The sequence below is a fragment of the Danio rerio genome, chromosome 24 (assembly GCF_052040795.2).
Source record: "Danio rerio strain M-AB ecotype USA chromosome 24, GRCz13ab, whole genome shotgun sequence".
NCBI lineage: Eukaryota > Metazoa > Chordata > Actinopteri > Cypriniformes > Danionidae > Danio > Danio rerio.
The window spans coordinates 8,686,340-8,709,020 of NC_141044.1; the positions used below are offsets into that span (position 1 = coordinate 8,686,340).

General features: G+C 35.7%; 1 protein-coding gene across 11 annotated transcripts in view; it reads right to left on the minus strand.

Moving 5' to 3' along the window:
• The window catches only part of ofcc1 (orofacial cleft 1 candidate 1), a 202,358-nt gene that overhangs the window by 60,676 nt on the left and 119,001 nt on the right, over positions 1–22,681 (minus strand). For all 11 annotated transcript variants that reach the window (XR_015524744.1, XR_015524745.1, XR_015524746.1 and 8 more), the window contains 3 exons: positions 20,097–20,324; positions 15,392–15,644; positions 13,485–13,648 (listed from right to left, as the gene is read on the minus strand). Coding sequence is in view for 7 of the 11 variants with exons in the window: in XM_087309188.1 (XP_087165314.1) it covers positions 13,485–13,648; positions 15,392–15,644; positions 20,097–20,324 (645 nt within the window). In the remaining 4 variants the exon portion in view is untranslated. The remainder of the gene's footprint in view (positions 1–13,484; positions 13,649–15,391; positions 15,645–20,096; positions 20,325–22,681) is intronic.

Below are 22,681 nucleotides of genomic sequence, written 5' to 3' on the forward strand. Positions count from 1 at the left end.
TCTATTCTTCCTTCCTTCCTTCCATCCATCCTTCTGTCTGTCTGTTCATCCATCCATCCATCCATCCATCCATCCATCCATCCATCCATCCATCCATCCATCCATCCTTCTATCTGTCTGTCTTTTTGTCCATCTATCTATCTGTCCTTAGATCCATCCATCCTTCTGTCCATCTATCTATCTATCTATCTATCTATCTATCTATCTATCTATCTATCTATCTATCTATCTATCTATCTATCTATCTATCTATCTATCTATCTATCTATCTATCTATCTATCTATCTATCTATCTGCCTGTCCGCCAGCCCGTCCATCCATTAGTCCATCCATCCATCCATTCATCCATTTATTCATCTGTCCATCCATCCATCTATCAATCCATCCTTCTATTTGTCTGTCTATCTGTCCATCTATCTATCCTTAGATCCATCCATCCTTCTGTCTATCTATCTATCTATCCATCCATCCATCCATCCATCCATCCATCCATCCATCCATCCATCCATCCATCCAAACATATATCTCATTTTATTTAGTTTATTGAACATATAATTAAAAAGCCAATAAGTAAATTTAATCTTAATTATTAACATATTCTTCACACTTGCTAAAATATTGGAATCCGCTGTTGAGGCGTAGAAATGAAACTAGGACATTAAACTAATAAAAACGATGATTAAAAAAGCAATTTATTGGTTTGTTCCAAACTTGCAGGAGAGAAGTTAAGAACTCAAACAGGTTTTATGCCACCTTGTCACATCCTGGTCATTTTGTTGTCAAGGCTGTTAACGTCTGACGAACAGCTCACCTGACCTTTCCAACACAGTGAAATTGTGATGAGCTTCAGCTCGGCAGAAAAGCAGACCCGACCCGTCAATGTCAACTGGCAGAACAGAAGCGACTCTAGTCTACGATCACATAACTGAAAAGGTTTGACACCTCTGTTAACTAATTCTAGTATTTTCTTCTCCCCTACATTCAGCTTAAGTAAAAGTCTTGCACCTCTAGTGGGTCTAAAACCTCTGAAGTATATCAGATAGCGTCTTCTCACTCACTCATCACAGAGAAGGTGCTGTGAGTGTCTTGGGGAGAATACTGGATTCTAAAATCTAAAAGTAGTGTAGGAGGCTGGTCTGTTCATGTTTTTGTGGGAAGGTTGCCATTTCAGTTCCTACCTTGATTCTAATGTTCTTCAAAGAAGGTGAACATGTAAAGGTATTTGAATTTCTGTCTGGTGAGAAAGCCTTGAGTCATATGACCACTACAGAGTGCTTATTGATATTGAGTCTTGAGGTGAAAGCTTCTCAGACATCTCTCATACTGAGTGAATAAATCAACCAACAGCCGTGAAAACACAGCTTGGCTTCTCTTCAAAATGCCTTGACCCTCTCCTGTGGAAAAGAGATTCTTTTCACTCATAGGGTAATGAGTGAGCCAGAAATTGAAAGATCTACCATGCAAAGAATAAAGGATGAAGCGTTGTGGAGCTTTGTCAAATGTAACAATTCATCATTCTACCAGGGGAAAGAGGTGTGATTGCAAATGCCATGGCATATACTCATGATCTAAACTTGTACAAATATATCAAGATAATGAATTAATGTATGATTACATGAACAGAATTTCCTAGGCACACATATTCTATTATAGAATTGAGGGGTGTGACGAGATCTTGTGGCATGACCATGTCATCATGGTTAGTGCCAGTGTTGGGCAGTAGTGTCGCTACAAGTATTGACGCTACTAGCTTAACTACACTTCTCAGTAGCGTTGTGGTAGCGTCGCTACTTTCCAAATCAAATAGCTTTTCAGCAACGAAGCTATTTTATTAATCAAGTAGTGCAGTAGCGTCCACACAAGCTACATTTACCGACTCCGGATCAATAAGTGACGACACCGACATTCACACTGCTGTGAGGCCCGAGTCTGGACGATGAAGGTAAATCCATATGATGGCATGAATGAAGATTTCTTCTTCTTCTTGTTGTTTTATGGTGTTCGACAACAAACTTTTTGGTGTGTTACTGCCACCTCTGGTGAAACTTGCTTGATGGAAAGATGACTGAGGGAGAAGAGTTATTTCTGAAGCAGGATTCCTCGTGACCAAACCTCGAGAAGTACATGTTAAATAAAAATACTAAATATACTATAGAAAAAAAATATGTATGTATATATATATATATATATATATATATATATATATATATATATATATATATATATATATATATATATATATATATATGTATATATGTATATGTATATATGTATATGTATATATGTATATATACAGTTGAAGTCAGAATTATAAGCCCCCCTGAATTATTAGCACCCCTGTTTATTTTTTCCCCAATTTCTGTTTAATGGAGTGAAGATTTTTTTAACACATTTCTAAGCATAATAGTTTAAAAACCTATTTCTAATAACTGATTTATTTTATCTTTGCCATGCTGACAGTAAATAATATTTTACTTGATATTTTTCAAGACACTTCTATACAGATTAAAGTGACATTTAAAGGTTTAACTAGGTTAATCAGTCAGGTTAGGGTAATTAAGCAAGTTATTTTATAACAATGGTTTGTTCTGTAGACTATCGAAAAAAAAATAGCTTAAAGGGGCTAATAATTTTGTCCCAAAAATAGTTTTTAAAAAATTCAAAACTGCTTTTATTCTAGTCGAAATAAAACAAGAAGAAAAAATATTATCAGACATACTGTGAAAATTTCCTTGCTCTTTTAAATACCATTTGGGAAATATTTAAAAAAGAATAAAAAAAAAAATATATATATATATATATATATATATGAGCAATATCACACGAATAGCAGTGCCATATGGCTCTATATCGGCACTGGTGGGAGGCGTGCGTTGGCACAAAGCCACAGGCCGATTACCTTAGTGCCCCCACCAGTGCCAATATACAGCCATATCGCACTGCTACAAGTGTGATATTGCGTTTATACAACAGTTTGACGGCATAATTGTGTATATAAAAACTAAATCAAACATGGAGAGTCTCAAAAACCCTTTTTTATGAGGAACTACTTTCTTCCGGATTCAAATCATAAGCTGACAGTTCAGCGTGCATCTTTTAAACTTTAAATCTGTAGTGTCTGCTTTTTGCTGGCTGTATATGGGCGGAGTAATACACAAAGGGTAAAGAGGCTGTAGGAGTTCTGATATTGCAGAATATCGCTCGGCTATCAGCCAATCAGATTTGAGAACCAGACAGAACTGTTGTATATATATATATATGTATGTATGTATGTATGTATGTATGTATGTATGTATGTATGTATGTATGTATGTATGTATGTATGTATGTATAATAAAGTGGCCAGTGAGTGTATTTGTTTCATTATGTTTAGTAGACTGAATAACTTCCATAGGGTAAGTTCTCACTCAAACTTAAGAAAGATTAGTACCAGTTACCAATAACACCATTACTGGCTATTTCAAGCATGCTATGCAAATCAAAATTTGAATAGTTTAAAAATAGCAGATGCATCTCTCTCCCACATGTCCCGCACTGTCCCACAAAATTGCATCTGCTGTTCTGGGTCACCCTGCCGAAATCTAGATACTTGGGTTATCTGTAAACTTGTAACTGCTCAGATACAATGTCCTGCATTTATCATTTTATAAAGTCTTAATTTATATTCCAGTTGCATGTAGAACAATATGGAAAACAGAAGCAGGGTTTACAGATAGGCCAACAGGGTGTGTAGACGAGAATGACTAGCAGTATATTGTGATTTCCACAGAACTTCCACAGAACGCACAACAAAGCTATTTCCGAATAAAATGTTCATAATAGTCCCACATCAAATATCTGATTTGTTTATATATTTTCAGACCAACACGATGATAAAATGCAAAGCATGCCTTTTCATGTGTGAATCGTGGCTTGCTAAAATGTAATTAAAAACAGATAAAAGTTCATTCTACCTATACGTATAGCCTAAGGCCTTATTTTAGAAATAGGTCAGGCACTGTGTCAGTGCTTCTCTCCACACAGTGAATAGAAGCAGATAACCCATAAAAATGTGCAAGCCTACAATCAGACTGCTGGCCTACATTCACACAGCACAGCAACTCTTCCGCATTAACCCATGTTATACACGCCAGAGTCTTACACGGGCATGAGACATTACCCTTCTATATGGCTGACACTAAATGTTGTCCCATCCATGTGGACCATAAACCCAGCCATTGAGAAGTAAGATGAAAGCACTTTCTCTTTGACCATTCAACACAGAATTGTAAAATAAAAATTAGGCTGCAATAGTTTTTGGGCCCTTTGTTTTATTTTAAGTCCTTAAAGCTACAGTGTGTGACTTTATAGACCTACATTCTCAAACCTTAAAAGTGATCCATGAACAGTTTATAGAGTATGTATGCTAATATTTATGTTAGCTTACTGTTAGTATTCAAAATGAAAGATTGAAAAGATTTCAAAAGTAAAGCTAGGCGTAGTAAGATGTTTCCTAAATTAGGGTTAGACCAAAGGCATAATTAGAGGAAGGTTTTAGAGCCATATTTAGTAACACTAACAACATGAAATAATTCACCACTGAGCAAACATCTGTCCACTAAGATTCTGTATATATTGTCTTTTAGCATCACATTGGTCACAAATTTATGAACATGGTATGCTTTTCACATACTAATTTCCTTTCATTTTAACTTTTATTTTCTAATAGCATATAATGAAGTCGTGTGTTAGCAGGAAGTGCTAATATCTATGTTAGCTTAATGTTGGTATTCAACATGAAAGATTGAGAAAACACTACTCAAAAGTACAATAAAACTACATATATGATCTGTATATCTATAAACCTTTATTTTTTCAAATATTTCCCAAATAATGTTTAACAGATCAAATAATCTTTCATAATATTTGCTTTATTTTGACCTTTTTTGTTTTATTTTAGCTAGAATTTGAGCAGTTTTTAATAATAATAATAATAATAATAATAATACAAAAACATTTTGAGGTCAATATTATTAGTCACCATAAGCAGTTTTTTGATTGTCCACAGAACAAACCATTTTTGTACAATTATCCTAACGTGCCTAATTAACCTAACTAATCTAGTTAAGCCTTTAAATTGCTTTAGATTTAAATTTACTTTAAACAAAATACCAGTTTCTTAAAAAAAATCTAGTAAATTATTATTTACTGTCATCATGGCAAAGAAAAAAAATCAGATATTAGAAATGCGTTATTAATGCTATTTTGTTTATTAATTTGTTTAAAAAATCTTCCAGAAATTGGGGGGAAATATATATGAGGGGCTAATAACTAAGACTTCAACTGTACTGTATATATTTCTTAGCTTAAAGGGCCACGAAACCCCCCCTTTCTCAGCGGGGTGTTCTCACAACACTAGTTTGAAAAAGGTCAGGATGTGGGTGAGTCCAGCTCTGTTTAGGTGGGAGTGTCGGGGAAGTGAAAGAGGGAAGCATTTGCATAAAAATGGGAGTTTCCGTGCATGGCACATGCTGAATTTTACAGAGGCAAAACAAACACAGAGGAGAGAAAGACAGACTGCATTTAAATGGACATCAGTAATCGAGTTATTTGCCAATGATTAATTTGTGGACTGCAGTTTGGCACTTTCACTTTCATTCGGGAACATTTCATGCATAATCTTTATCACAAACGAGATATTGATTGTGAGAAACTGCTGGAAGAGTGTAGTTTTAATGGAAAGTTTGATACTGCAAAGCGAATGGGAGACAGGTTGCTGCCGGAAGTGGTGTTAGTGAGGCCAGCAGGGGGCGCCCAACCTGCGGTCTGTGTGGGTCCTAATGCCCCAGTATAGTGACAAGGACGCTATACTGCTCAGTGAGCGCCGTCTTTCGGATGAGACGTTAAACCGAGGTCCCGACTCTCTGTGGTCGTTAAAAATCCCAGGATGTCCTACGAAAAAGAGTAGGGGTTTAACCCCGGCATCCTGGCCAAATCTGCCCACTGGCCTCTGTACATCATGGCTTCCTAAACATCCTCATATTCAATTGGCTTCATCTCTATCTCCTCTCCACCAATCAGCTGGTGTGTGGTGTGCGGTCTGGCGCAAAATGGCTGCCGTCGCGTCATCCAGGTGGATGCTGCACACTGGTGGTGGATGAGGAGATCCCTCCCATTGTGAAAAGCGCTTTGAGTGCCCAGAAAAGCGCTATATAAATGTAAGGAATTATTATTATTATTATTATTATTATTATTATTAATAAAAAAAAAAAACTCAGCTTTTCTCAGTAACTTAGATGCACTCAGTAGGTAGCGTCAGATAGCCGTGTGTGTATAGACTATCCTGTCACAAAATGCAGCAAAAATCCTACACGACAGTAGTAGTTTGATTGCAGTGTTTACATGTTTACATTTAGAGAGCAGCATTAACAGCAGATGTTAAGATCCATAATATTGTAGTGATATTAAATTACTGTAAACTTAGTAACTAAATTATTTTGACTAAGGCATGTCTTTAAAAACTGAAAGAATACTGCTGACGATACTAACTAACTTTGCCTCTGAATAAACAAATAAAGACCACTGATCACGCACTTAGCGAATCTGTAGAGACAGGGCAATCAACACGAACAGAAACCGGGTCATTTTTAAAAGGAGACGAGCGACACATTTATAAACGCAACACTGACGACCTGCGTCTCCAAACAATTCTTCTTTCACTTGTTTTGTCAACACAACATAGCATCTCTCTGTCGTCTGAACACTGTAACAGGTAAATAACAGTCTTCGAAAGCTATCATGCATTTTAATGAAGTTGCACATCATACACAATAGAGCGCGCTGATTGGTTTGAAGCAAGTCTTTCTCATGAATTAATGTTGCACATTTAAACTCATCACATTGTACTTGCCAGTACAGACAGCCAGTCTACATGCTAGAATACACGCAAGGACCTAATCGCCATGACGTAGCTTTAAAAATTAGTTTCAAAGCGGAAGAACAAATTTGCTCGAAATAACGCAGAAACAACCAATTTTCAATTTTTTTTGTGAAATATATGTGTCCTAATTAGGGATGGGAAGATTCATCGATATGTATCGATACGCGGTCATGCGCGTGCACGATGCGAGTGCATCGGTTGAGCAGCAGAGGATGAATGAAATTTTGGAAGCAAATCGAGATGCATCGGTTTTTGCGAGATGCATCGATTTCTCCGAGATACAGCTTATATTTTTAATATAGAATGTATTTTTTATTTATTAACAAGTGTTGTCAACCTGTTTTTGGCGCATAATTTAATCGACCTACATAAAGTAAGCCTTAGCAACGGATTTGCGAATGTGTACACTTTCACTACAACTCAGTGTATCAGGTGTGCGGATGAAGCTAGTGGTGCGCCCTCAGAAAGCGCGAGAAGCAAAACAAACATTTTATTCCCCACTGAGTTTTAAATCTAAAGTATGGCAACATTATGGATTTAAGGATGGACCGCTTGACAGGACAGATGCAATTTGCAAAATGTGCCGCGCATCTATAAAATACGCGGGCAGTATGACTAATCTGAAATCTCACTTGAAGCGGCGCCACGGTGTTGTTGTGGAAGCATCTTCCAGTGTTCCTGCATCCCCGGCTTTCGCACTGCTTCAACCAGCTCCAAAAGTGGTGAAAAAAGCATTGCAAGTTTTTTTTTCCGTGCGCAACAGTTTTGTGCGCTCTACGCCAATAACGAATGCTATTGCATTGTTCATCTGCAAAGATATTCAGCCTAGTGTCACGGAGAACGAAGGTTTTAAACACCTCCTCCTGTTATATTTTATTTAATTATAATAATAATAATAATATTAATAATAATAATGATAAAAATAATGGCTGTCACGGTGGCACAGTGGGTAGTTTGACCACCTCACAGCAAGAAGATTGCTGGTTTGTTATATTTTTATTAGCCTGTTGTTTACAGTGACAGTGATGTTTCAAAGCAGCATAACACTGCTAGTTCACAACCTTAAGTTTTGAATAATCAGTGGCAAAATATCTTTGTAAAACTTGTTTTCATAGTTGAAAAGTTAAATCACAATTCTTGTTGTGCAATGGTAAACCTTTATGTTGAAAGAGTGCAAATATATATATATATATATATATATATATATATATATATATATATATATATATATATATATATATATATATATATATATATATATATATATATATATATACATATATATATATATGTATATATATATATATATATATATATATATATATATATATATATATATATATATATATATATATATATATATATTTAATATATATTGCACTTATACATTCTGTTTATCTTGAAAATACTTAAATAATATGTGCTATATGTTCTAAAATGGCCCTCTACTGTAAACTGACACTCTGGCTCTGAGAGAAGAGCCAGTTTGTAAAAAAAAGTCTTGGTTTTGCTTGGTTTATAAATAATCAAACTCATTCAATGGCACAGCATCCTCTTTCACATCATCTCATAAACTTGATCTAGATAGTTAGTGCTGAAATATCGCATCGTATCGTGATATGGGTGTGAATCGTATCGTGTTGCATCGCAATATGTCACAAATGTATCGCTAATATATCGGATCATATTCTTTGTATCGAGATGCGTATCGGATCGGCATTATAGCTTAGATGCCCAACCCTAGTCCTAATACTGTTTTTAGCAGTGTGGGACACATATATGACTGTTCACATCTCAAAAAATGTGCTTTGGTGTTTTGTGACCCTTTAAAAATAGTTTTTAAGTTATTGTTAAAGTGCATTATAGTATAACCCATTAGTAGGAATTTTAAAAAATTCCCATTTTATTGTGTGCTATCCTTACAGGACATCTAAAACGCATCACAAGTTGCTGCCTGGCAATATAATCAGAGATCCAAATGTTCATTATGTCTGCATATTAACCCCGTGAAGGTGATTTGATCTTATCTTCATGTCATTTCTCTGATTATTCATTCCTTAATTTCATGAGAGTATTAAATCATATTGCATTACATCAACACTTGGCTGTCAGATGACAGTAATGAGCAGAAAGATCTTGATAGGGCCTGTTTATGATGCTTATGTGCTGGTGGACAGGACTTCATTGGCTGGATGTCCCTCAGGGGTTCCCTGTCCAAAAATACACGGCCATAATCTCAGATTCTGAATTGTGTGGACTGCAGTGTTGTGACACTTTTGACACGTCCACCAGGAAGGTCACACACAAACTCAAAACAGAAAACTGCATTTTGTTTCTTAGTGCAATATTCCGATCCGGAGAAAGAGAAATTGTTCTTTTGATTGGATGCAGAACACTGCATGAGCCAAAACAAAATGTCATCCTTCTTCCATCCATCTTCTCCACGTTCAACACAATATCTTCTGTTTCGCTGCTTTTTATTTATTTATTTGTTGATTACTCCTATTGTTCTCATTTGTAAAGTGCTTAGGATAAAAATGTCTGCCAAATGATTAAATGCAATGCAATGTAATGTAATATATCCTCTCCTCACTTGCTTGGCTGCCCTGCTAGCAGCCTTGTGATTTCTCTCTCCCTCTTGTACAATTAAAAATGGAAAATGAAAAATGCCTAGTCAAGGTCAGATGAGTTCCTCTTATAAAATGAATGAGGTGAATAGAGGATATCTTTGCAACCACTCATTGTGCTCATATCATCAGGCATTCGTATTTGCCATTCTCACTCAAATGTTATTATCATTAAACCACTTACTTTGCATTTTAAATGCGTGTGTTCTATCTCATTAAACATCATTCCGGGCTCATCCTGGATCCCAGTCCTACAAGCGATTCATCATTGTTTATTTCCAGAACTACAATGTCCACAATCCCATAGTGAGGTTTAGAGTTAGTTGTGTGTACACACCTTTTTAGGTAATTTAACCTAAATCTTAGATTTTTTTACTGAAGAATTTTTATGAAATGCTTTTAAAGAGCCTCTATTATGGGTTTTTGAAAATGACCATACATGCAGTGCGTCATACAGCACTAAAAGAATGAAAACATCCAGCTGAGGTTTAAAGGGTCAGAAACACCAAAACACATTTTTGAGCTGTTGACAGTCATATATGTGTCCCACGCTGCTAAAAACACTATTAGGACACATATATTTCACAAAAAAAGTCAAAATTGGTTGTTTTTGCATTATTTCGAGCAAATTCGTTCTTCCGGTTTGAAACTAATTTTTGAAGCTGCGTCACATCGATGAGATCCTTGCATGTATTCCAACATGTAGACTGGACGTCTGTACCTGGGAGTCCTGACGTCTCTCAGTGTGCTGCATTCATTCATGACAAAGACTTGGCTCAAACCAATTAGCATGTTCTATTGTATGAGGTGCAATCTCATTAATATGCATGATAGCTTGGAAGACTGTTTTTACCTGTACAGTGTTCAGGCGGCAGAGAGAGACACCACATTGCTGCCAAAACAAGTGGAAGAAGAATTGTTTGGAGATACGTGTCGTCAGTGTTGCTTTTATTATTTGCTGCATCGAAGGTTTTGTTTTCATTTTCCAGATTTGAGAGGGCAGCGGGACTCATATGTGGATTACAGTGCACGCTAGACAAAAATATGCATCTAAGGGACATTGTTTACCCGAGAGCTTTTCTCATCTGGAAATGGTAAAATCCGGAATTGCCTCTCGTCTCCTTTTAATAAAGACACGACTATAGTTGGTGTTGATTGTCCTGTCTCTGCAGATTTGGTAGATAAGCGATCAGTGCTCTTTGTTTATTTACTCAGATGGCAAAGTTAGTTGGTATGGTCAGCAGTACTCTTTCAGTGTTTAAAGACGGACCTTAGTCAAATAATTTATAAGTTACTAAAGTTTACAGTACATTAATATCACTACAATATTATAATGCTGCTCTCCGAGTGTAAACATGAAAACACCACAACCTCCCGTATGTCATGAGGGGCATGAATGAAATTGCCAAACTGCATTTATAGTCCACCATTTCATAATTTGTCAAATGATTCGATTACTGATGTCCACGTAAACACAGTCACTGTTTTTCTCCCCTGCGTCTGTGTGTTTGTTTTGCCTCTGTGAAAATCAACGTGTGCCCAAATCGAAACTCCCCTTTTTTATGCAAATTTTTATGCACTTTACCTCCTCCGACACTCCCCCCTAAACATAGCTGGACACGCCCACTTTTCTGACTTTTCCAAACTAGAGGTGAAACTGTCAGGTTTCGCGGCCCTTTAAATCTAAAAGTGCACCATGTTTAAAACTATTGATTCTTTAACAAAATAGTTGACTCAGAGTTGAATAAATGAATCGTGTTGAATTCAGATCTTTTGCCTGATGCATTGATTTTGACACATCACCAAATATTTAGTACCAGATCTGGTAAATGTGAAACGCCTTCCCCTTAAAGTTCATTTTCACAAGAGCCAACCTAGCGCTGTGTTTGTTCCTGTCATTTGTATGATTTTTGATAGAATAACCTATACTGCAATGCAAGATTTGCCGTCCGTTTGCTATTAAAGGTAGGAGCAGCACTGCAACAGAGTCTTATTACTGTATGTACTGGACTTTGTCAGACTTTGACAGGGACAGTCTTTAACGGTTACTGTTCTGGACCAGTTTCTTCTTCCTCTGGATCATAACATGTACAGGCTCATCTAGGATCCCAGTCCTACAAGTGATTCAATAATGTTTATTTATAATGTCCACAATCCTGTAGTCAGGTTTAGATTTAGTTGTGTGAACACAGCTATTGTAGTTGGTTTAACTTTAATCTTAGATTTTTTTTATAAAGAATTTTATAAAATGCTTTTAAAGAGCATCTCTTATAGGTTTTTGAAAATGACCATCCATGCAGTGTGTCATACAGCACTAAATTTATTGATTCCTTAACAAAATAGTCGACTCAGAGTTGAATAAATGAATCGTGTTGAATTCAGATCTTTTTCCTGAAGCTGCGATGTCGTCACATCACCAAATATGTAGTACCAGACCTTTTAAATATGAACACGCCTTTCCCTTAAAGTTCATTTTTACGACAATATTACAGTATAGCTAACTTAGCGCTGTGCTTGTTTCTTTCATTTTATGATTTTTGATACAATAACCTACGCTGCAACGCAAGATTTGCCGGACGTTTGCTATCAAAGAAAGGAGGAGCAGAGACTATTACCGTATAGATGGGACTTTGACAGACTTTGACAGGGACTTTGTTGTTAACGGTTACAGTTCTGGACCAGTTTCTTCTTCCTCCGGATCATAACATGTAAGTGTAATTTAAATTGTTGCCTTGTGTAGTCTGCAAAATTTGTGTTTAAATGCGTGTTGTAAGTTGTAATCACTCCACGTGGCTTGTAATTACTTATCTATTACAGATCAGAGCTTGTACCATTCTCACTAAAATGTTATTATTATTATTTTGCATCATAAATGTTTGTGTTCTGTCTTAGTTAACATAAATTTGGGCTCATCCAGGATCCCAGTCCTAGTAGTGATTCATCAATGTTTATTTCCAGAACTACAATGTACACAATCCTGTAGTCAGGTATAGATTTAGTTGTGAGAACACAGCTATTGTGGTTGGTTTAACCTTGATCTTAGATATTTTTTTTACTGAAGAATTTTATGAAATGCTTTTAAAGAGCCTCTATTATGGGTTTTCTCTTAGGTTAAATCTGTATGGGGCTATTCACATATTGCATCCAAAACCAAGTTGAAAAGACAACGCATGCTCCTTTAGCAATTTAAATGCATTTCTGAACTCGCGATCCTCTGCCATTTGTCTTTGCTATGGCCACCATCAGCTATTCCTACACACGCACAGTATAAATATTCAAATAATTCAACTTTTGCCATTGTGTGGATTAATACTGGTCTACTGGATTAATAAAGGCGTGTCATTGTTATTACTTGCGGTTAGCGTTAAGAGTAGAGTACAGTATATGCTGGTGTTTTTCTGCATTGCTTGATTATATTCCTGCATTGGGTTTTCACACACTCTCTGCTACTCCATAGCCGTCTCGCGCTGAGCCCAGTTGACCAATCACAACCGACTGGGTCATCGGACCAATCACAGCAGATTAGCCTCATGCAAATGAGGAGTTTGAGAACTAAATGAATCGCTGAACAAATCATATTGGAGACTTTGGGAAATTTAGGTAAAAATAAATGCAAATTATAAGACAATGCAAGTGTTTTTTGACATTGCATGCATATAAGCCTGTTGTTGGAGACCCCCAAAACCCAAGTATGACCTTTTATAATACATAATAGGGGCTCATTAAAAGGAAATGATAGGACGGGGATGTTTCGAGAAGCAGGGATCTGCAAAAGTCAGTGTTTATGTAAAATGATAACATCATGTGTAATGTGTAATGACGTACAAAACTATTTGTAGTGGCATGAGAGCATTTTACAAATAAAGTAAGGCATTTTTTGCCACTGGAACAACAAAGTTTGATTTTGGGTTTGAATTATTGTTTTTAAGGTGTCGTACCTGAGGAAGTATACATAAAGAAAGGTGAAGGACAGGATACAGTGGACGGCGTAGAGGAATAATGTTATGATGATGCCTGCAGTGCCCGACTGCTCTGTCCGAAAAAAATGCCAGTAGAGCTTGGCAGCATCCGCTAATGGTTCATCTGAACTGTAGAACAAACGCTGAAACAAAAGAGAAAAAAACACACATTTTCCAACCAAAGTAAATATACAAACATAATCAACAAACTAAAGGAGAAAAAAAAAACGGACACTTCAAATTAAGCTACTTTAACTACAAATTCTGAATTCAGACAATATTCTTTAGAGCCCTAAGTAATCAGAGGTGCACTGCACTCTCCTAGTGCACATTCACCACAGTTTAAAGGGATTTATTTTCAATCGGCCCACCTAAGGCACACCTGTGCAATAGCCATGCTTTAGAATCAGTACTGTATATTGATGTGTCACATCTGTGAGGTGGATGGATTACTAAAATGTAAATGTACATTGCTATTCATTCACACTAGGGAAACCACAGTAAGAGCTAGGGGATAAGACATGATGCTGAAACGTGCATTAAACACAATGCTCAATAGTCTACATGTGTTTATTACCTCATATTACAAACAAACTCAGCTAATTTTATAATGAACTCAATAAAACTGCAAAAGGTACAAATAAACATACCGTATGCCTCTTTGGAGTGAAGCTGAATACATTTTTAATCTGTATATCCTGCATTTTGCATTCTGACGAGCTATGGTTAATACACCAGCTTTTTACATTTGCGGAATTTACATGAGAATGAGGAAACAAGGGTCTAAGACACATGCTATGGCAGTTTTCATGTACTGAATTCTTGGACTATGGTATATTCAGATTTTCTTTATAGGGGACCTTTAAGACTTTTTTTAAAGCAGCATCAAACTTTATATCGCTGTCATTTTTATGGCCTTTCCAACAGCACATCTATGACATTTTTCTAGTATAGAACACCAGATTTAAAAAATTGCTTAATTCCTTAAGATCAAACTTTTTTTTTTTTTTTAATTAGAGGATTAATGACACCTAATATAAATTATTCAGGCACATATCCTATAGTAATGAGGAATTTATGGTATTATGAACAGGTTTTACAACCTCCTGGAAAAGCTATTTTAATAGTTTGGTGGGTGTAGAATCTAACTTAGACCAAAACTGTACAACCAAAGTAAATATACAAACATATAATCTGCAAAATAAAAAAAATAAATATTAAAAAGGACACTTCAAATTAAGCTACTTAAACCAAAAATTCAGGAAAATGCAGCAGAGATGCAGTCAATAATATTTAGAGCCCTCAGTAATCAGATGTGCACTCCACTCTCGTATTGCACGTTCACCACAGTTTTAAGGGATTTATTTTCAATCTGTTTGAGGATTTCTTTTCAATCTGTTTGCATAAAAGTCTTGGTAGATACCAACGATGGTGGGGGATGGATTATAATCAATAAATTCAATAAAACTTCAAAATTCAATAATAAAAAATGCAACCAAATGCATACTGCTGGACATAGTCTGTTATCTGGGATTTTAAATGGACATGATTTAAAACATTACAGACTATTTACAGTGTCAGTACATTCAGTATTTGTCAGTGTCATACATTAAAACATAAGAGGGGACATTTAAAATAGACCCTGGATTTTAGCTAGTATTTTTTTATTGGTGTGTAAATTTTTATCTTTATTCTTTATATATCCAAATAACTCAAATTTAAACGCTTTAAAAACTTACAAAAGAAATAAATAATAAATAATCTCTACAGTCTGATTATCTGGTCAAAATGCTAACATTCAATTTCACTTGTAAAATGACTTTGTAAGATAATGTGAAACTTCTATTTACAGTGCAGAAGTGTCCACGTTATTTTAAGTGACTTACCCCCAGGATGGCATCTACAGCGAAGACCGCCAGAGGGTCCAGCACTGTCCACGCTGCCGCAGCCATGATAAACTTTGACAGGAAAGAGGGCGGTGAGCCAAACACTAGCTGACAGCCCCATCTGATCAGGAGCAGCAGTAGCGTAGCTGCATTCAAGGTCAGGGGGCCCAGCAGCACCACCAGAACCTCCTCCAGGGTAGTCAACAGCGAACCCTGATAGACTAGATCCACTGTGTGTGCTCCCAACCAAAATCTGCCCACAATGAGATATGATGGAAAACTGATTAAGTCCGAGATAATCAAATAAAAATGAATTATAAATCTACATACTATATTAAAGCCGCAATTGGAATTGAACTAAAGCAAGCTGTGGTATATGTTCTTCATGGAATCATACATGCAAAAATGTATCCATTATACAGCCATAATGAAAGTTATAAAGCAGCAAAAATCAAATCAAACATTAGTACAAAATAAACTGAAATGTATAAGACATTGGACTGATCTGCAGTGAATACACAACGTCACAAATTTTACTAAGCTTCTATAATCTCTCCGGCTCATTAATCTTTTTGTTACCTGATAATATTTGCACCCATTCGGCCCACGTCTGCTGTTCACGCTCACCAATCTGGCTCTTCCACTTTACATTAAAACGGCATCAAACTTCTCAAAATTAAATGTAGGTTGCAAGTCTTTCAAATAAAATTATCAGGACCGTTTCATTTTTACTAAACAGCAAACATTTACATTAAAGCCATTGAACCAATGATGATAGGCTGGTATGTAGCCATCAATTCAGAAGAAAAAGCTAAGTGTAGTTGCATTCTATTCTGTTCCATAGTCCATAGTTTATAAAATAAATGTAAAAAAAGGTAATTCACACCACATTTTGAATAAAAAGACTATACAACTGCCAAGGTAACACGATTATATCAGTAGAAGAACAATATCCAATAACAAAGTCATATTTACTGTGAATCGATTTACTTTTTTTCACATTCGAGTCACAATTTTATAACATTTTCAAGCTTTTAATAAGAACCCTTTAATATTGTTTTACATATAAATATAAAAACAACCAATAAAACCATGTATTAGTGTCCGAAAAACCTCTAGCGGCATAGGTGGTATTAAATTACATTGAATTATTTATGTCAATCAGACCTAATGAAATGCAGGGACTTGAATACATGGAGCAAATTATTAACAAAATACAAACAGGTGTGGGTCTACAATAAGTTATGCCATTAAAAAACAGAAGAGCACAAGACAGGGCAGACACATGACATTACTAAACCCTAATCCCCCCTTCGTCCCACCAACAACAACAACAACAACAACAGGCACTACGTCATAATTATGCCCCTACAAGAGAAAGCTCCTGATTGGTTAACACGCCGCAATGTCTAATGAAGTTGAGATTTGCGTCATTTTCGCCACCTCTTCACGCATATCGATGTGTTCAGATAGACGTATAGATGTACCTCATGTGTTTAGATAGACAAAGAAGAAATATCCTAATATATTCTATCATGTCTTTAATCAAGAATATTCAAGAATCCAACATGGAAGATAAACAAACATCAAGAAGCACTTAGGTTACAGACCAGACCAAGAACTTATGAAACATAGACACCTAAATAGGGCGAATGATACAAAATACGAAAAGGCGATGGGTTAAACATAATATGTAATACTACTGCTACTACAACTACTACCACCACAACTACTTTTACATCTACCAACACCAACAACAACATACAGTAAGGGCAAAATGTTTACTGCAAACCTAAATAAATTGCTTTGTATGACTTATTATGTACTCTCCATAAAATGTAAATAAAACCTCCATCACATGCTTCTATATATATATATATATATATGCAATACAAATGCAATAAGATCAGCTGCAGAATCACTGGAGCTAGAGCTGTTCTGTACAAATGTTTTGCCATGTGTTTTTAGTAAATCCTGAAAGTAGTTTGGCAAAAAAAAGAGTTCTGGCAAGCGCTACTATTAAATCAGGCCCGTAAGATCATATTTTAGATTGATAGTCAATCTATCACAATGGGCCCTATCATACACCCGGCACAACGCGGCACATGGCGCGACACAATAGTTGTTTGCTAGTTTCAGCTTGGCGCAAGAGTCGCTTTGACGTTTTGCTCCACGCTGTTTAAATAGCAAATACATTTGCGCTTATATGTGCGTGTATAGGTGTTCTGGTCTAAAAAAGAAGCTGTATTGAGGCGCATTGCTGGCGCATTGCTATTTTGAACTTATTTTGAAATAGAAGCTTCAAATAGATCGGATCAAGGCTGGTCTATTGTCCAGCGCAGAGCACGTTAGTTGTGTGCCTCGCTTACACATTGCTATACAGACAGGGTGTACAGCAATACGCAAATATCTTTGCAGATGAAAAAGAATTAATATATTAAGGATATATATATATATATATATATATATATATATATATATATATATATATATATATATAGGATATAATAAAGATATATAGCCTATATGATATAAATATAAAGGATTAAAATATTACAAAACATATTATTTTCTAGCCTATAAATATAAAAACCATATCTTTACGCTTTCTTCATCTCGGTGGGCTTTTTCAATTTATTCCTAACAATTTGCTTTTGTATAATGTTATCATTATTATCAGTGTTATTTATTTTATGCATATGTATATTTGTTACAAAACTAGCTTAGATTTGCCCACCTGTCAGGTTTTACACCATATGGGTCCATAACGCTTCATTATTATTGTTATTTATTTGTTTGCCGGAAATTAGAAATTAATTTAGAAATAGTTTTGAAACAAATATCTGCGCTAAACAAACAAAATGAGTTATTTATAAGCTATTTGATGTCTGTGCTTACAAGATTTCCCTATCCACGAGAGTAAAAGCGAATAAAGATCATGAGAAGGCTTATCTTTCATTCTCGGCACTGCAGATGCTCAACTGTTTTCTTACTAGTGAAACGCTCAGTTTTTCAACTTACAAAGTCCATCATGTAAATAGCAAATTCGCTATGGCGCAACACAGGTGACTCTTAAAGGGTCATGAAACATATGTGTATATGTGTCCCACACTGCTAAAAACACTATTAAGACACATATATTTCCCTAAAAAATGTAAATTGGTTGTTTTTGCGTTATTTCAAGCAAATTCGTACTTCCGCTTTGAAACAAAGAGAGATGAAAACACCCTGCTGAAACGAGGGGGTTTCATGGCCCTTTAAAGGGAATGGGAGATGAGACTCTTATTAGTTTATTCTCAAAACACACCAATAACTCATTAAGAAAATGAGCTCAACCCTATTAGACCATGCGCCACGGTGCAAAGCGGATTTTTCCGTCTGTAAATTAACAAAAATGGATTACGACACGTCCTAATTGCTTTTGCGCTCTGCGCAGCACTTTGCGCATGGATCGTCAAAATAGAGCCCTTTAAGTTCAATATGTCAATCTAAACTCAGTTTAAGATTTAACTTGACTTGAGAATTAGTTTGATTTGCCTCAAGATTCAACTTGACTCCACTGTGTTCGAGATTTAGTTTGATTTGATCTGATATGTGATAGATTTACATATTTGACCATATTAACAATTATTTAACACACACTTCAGGTTAATTTTCAGATGCTTTTTTTTTGGTAAATTACGTCAACAGACCCAGCCACCTAACACAATTCACTTCAGCGTTTACAACAGGACCTGTGTTGGTAATGAAGAGTTTTTCCACATGCTTGCGGTGCAATAAAATCCACAGAACACATGCTGTTGTATAGACGGGTGGGACTCATTTGGCAGTACAAGGTTTTGTGCTGATTTCGGAGTGTATTTGTGTGTGTAGGAGTGAGGGGGGGTGGTATTTGTGAGAATGCTGGGGGTAATGAAATGTGCGTGGGGTAGAGTGAGAGAGAGACGCTAATGACTGCGGGGCGTGCGAGTGTGTGTGTGCTGTCAGTTTGCAGCTGATCTCTGACCGCTACTGTGGTCACCAGCCCTGTAGAGAAACGCTCGCAGCGGACAAACGGACAGACATGTGGAACATGTCATGAGCCCATGACCCCAGCTCTGTTTTCCACTTGTTTCTCCCTCGTCTGTCCTTCTCTACATTCCTCTCATCTTCTGTCAGTCGTTATCCAGCATTTAATGATTAGATGTGTTTGGCAACAACGCAGCCTGGTGCATACGCATATTCAGTGAATGACTCCTGGATGATAAATTAAATTAACACCACATGCAAAACAGAACCAAACCGCGGTATCACACAGGGGTTGTGATGAAATGCTGTCCACACAATGAATTCTTTCCAAATAAGAAAACGTAGGCCTCTACCACCACATGCTTAAATCAACTGACTTTCTCCTCACGAGGCTGTAAAGTTTAAATAAGCATTATGTTGTGCCAGTGTGTGCTTGTATGCATGCATATAAATGCACACACAACATATGACAACAGTGTATGAATCACCTGCATGCATATATGTGTGTATGTGTGTGTTTTCAGTGAATTATTGTACTATAATTATTGTACTATAACTATAATTATTGTACTATAAGCAGACATTTGTAAAGGTCAGCGTTCCCTCTCCTGGAATAATTCTGCATGTATTTGTGTGTTTGGAATAATGATGAGCTTGACACTGTGTTTGGAAGTGAGTGTTTTGTGTGGAGGGTCACCTGTTGATGGGGATTTGTTGAGTCTGCAGGAAGATCCACTGGCTACAGTAGTGCAGGTACAAGCGGGGAAACCACATTAAACTGAAGAGGAAAAGGCTCAGACTAATCTGAGACAGACGAGGTCGTGGGCGGCAGGACAAACCTAGCAGTGATGGAAGGAGACGCACGGCAAGACGTGTTCTCTCGGCTGTCCCACAACATACAGAAGACGACTTGTGCCGATCTGATCTGGAAATAATAAGCATATGGATAAGCAGTTTAATAGCAAAACATGTGTTTGTTTGTTTATTTTTCCAGCTTCTCACTAATGGACATATAGTGCATAAATACCTTTTATTTTTATATATACACATATATATATATATATATATATATATATATATATATATATATATATATATATATATATATATATATATATATATATATATATATATATATATATATATGTATGTATATATATATATATATATATATGTATGTATATATATATATATATATATATATATATATATATATATATATACATGTATATATATATATATGTATGTATGTATATATATATATATATATATATATATATATATATACAAACATACATACATACATACATACATACATACATATATATATATATATATATATATATATATATATATACATATATATATATACATACATATATATACATACATATATATATATATATATATATATATATATATATATATATATATATATATATATATATATATATATATATATACATACATATATATATACATACATATATATACATACATATATATACATACATATATATACATACATATATATATATATATATATATATATATATATATATATATATATATATATATATATATATATATATATATATATATATATATATACTACATTTCTATGAAAGTTTTGCCAAACTACATCAATGTTAGTCACCATAACACATTTAAAACAATAGTTAGTTTTTTTGTAGAAAAGTGTTGATAACATGTATTTCTAAGTCATCCATACTCAAGAAATCTCTATTCATATAGTCATATACTCTCACCGGCCACTTTATTAGGTACACCTGTCCAACTGCTCGTTAACGCAAATTTCTAATCAGCAAATCCCATACAACTCAATGCATTTAAGCATTTAGACATGGTCAAGACGAACTGCTGCAGTTCAACCAAAGCATCAGAATGGGGAAGAAAGGTGATTTAAGTGACTTTAAACATGGCATAGTTGTTGGTGTCAAACAGGCTGGTCTTAGTATTTCAGAAACTGCTGATCTACTGGGATTTTTTTACACACAATCATGTCTAGGGTTCACAGAGAATGGTCTGAAAAAGAGAAAATATCCAGTGAGTGGCAGTTCTGTAGGTGAAAATGCCAGTTTGCACAGGCTCAAAAAAAAAAAAAAAGGACAATAGAAGATTGGGAAAACGTTGCCTGGTTTGATGATGACTTCAGCAGCATTTGGATGGTAGGGTCAGAATTTTGCATTAACAACATGAAAGTATCGATCTATCCTGCCTTGTATCAATAATTCAGGCTAGTGGTGGTGGTGAAATGGTGTGAGGGATATTTTCTTGGCTCACTTTGGGCCTAATAGTACCAATTGAGCATCGTGTCAAGGCCGCAGCCTACCTGAGCATTGTTGCTGACCATCCTATTATGACCACAGTGCACCCATCTTCTGATGGCTACTTCCAGCAGAATAACACGCCATATCATAAATAATATTCTCAGAATGGTTTCTTGAACATGACAATGTGTTTACTGTACTAAAATTGCCTCCACAGCCCCCAGATCTCAATCCAATAGAGCACTTTTGTGATGTGGTGGAATGGGAGATTCACATCATGAATGTGCAGCCTACAAATCTGCAGCAACTGTGTGATGCTTTCATGTCAATATGGACCAAAATCTCTGAGGAATATTTCAAGTACCTTCTTGAATCTAGCTCTGAAGGCAAAAGAGGGTCCAACCCGATACCAGTAAGGTGTACCTAATAAAGTGACCAGCTTTTAATGTAGTATAAATAGTTTAAACTGTTTTTTTACACTTGACAATATGGCACAATAAATGTTAAACTATGATTATGAAATGCTATTCAAGCATCGTTCTTTGTTACAGTATTTACCCTTAATAGTAAATACATGAATTGAATTATTGTTTATGGTTGAAAATGAACTTACCTAAGTCTGTTTGCCAAATTTAAGCAATCACAAATAACAAGAGATAGCATTTAACAAAACAAACATTACATCCACACAACCCCAAATGTCTTTCTGTACATCTACAACAACCTAGACAGAGTTAACGTGTCAGGGACGCTTCCCTGTCAAGCTGCATTATGCTACCATGGCAAATAAATCCTGACTTGCATCGCCTCTCTAATGAACGTATCAATGATATATGAACAGATATATTTTTAGCCGCCTGCACTGAGTGGCTTTTCAAGAGAAAACGTCTAATGCAATTTGAAATCTGTTATTGCCACAAAACTGATTTTTATTGCTATAGCTCCGTCTCTTGAGGTTTGTTTTAAAGAAAGTGTTGCATGTGTGCGCCTG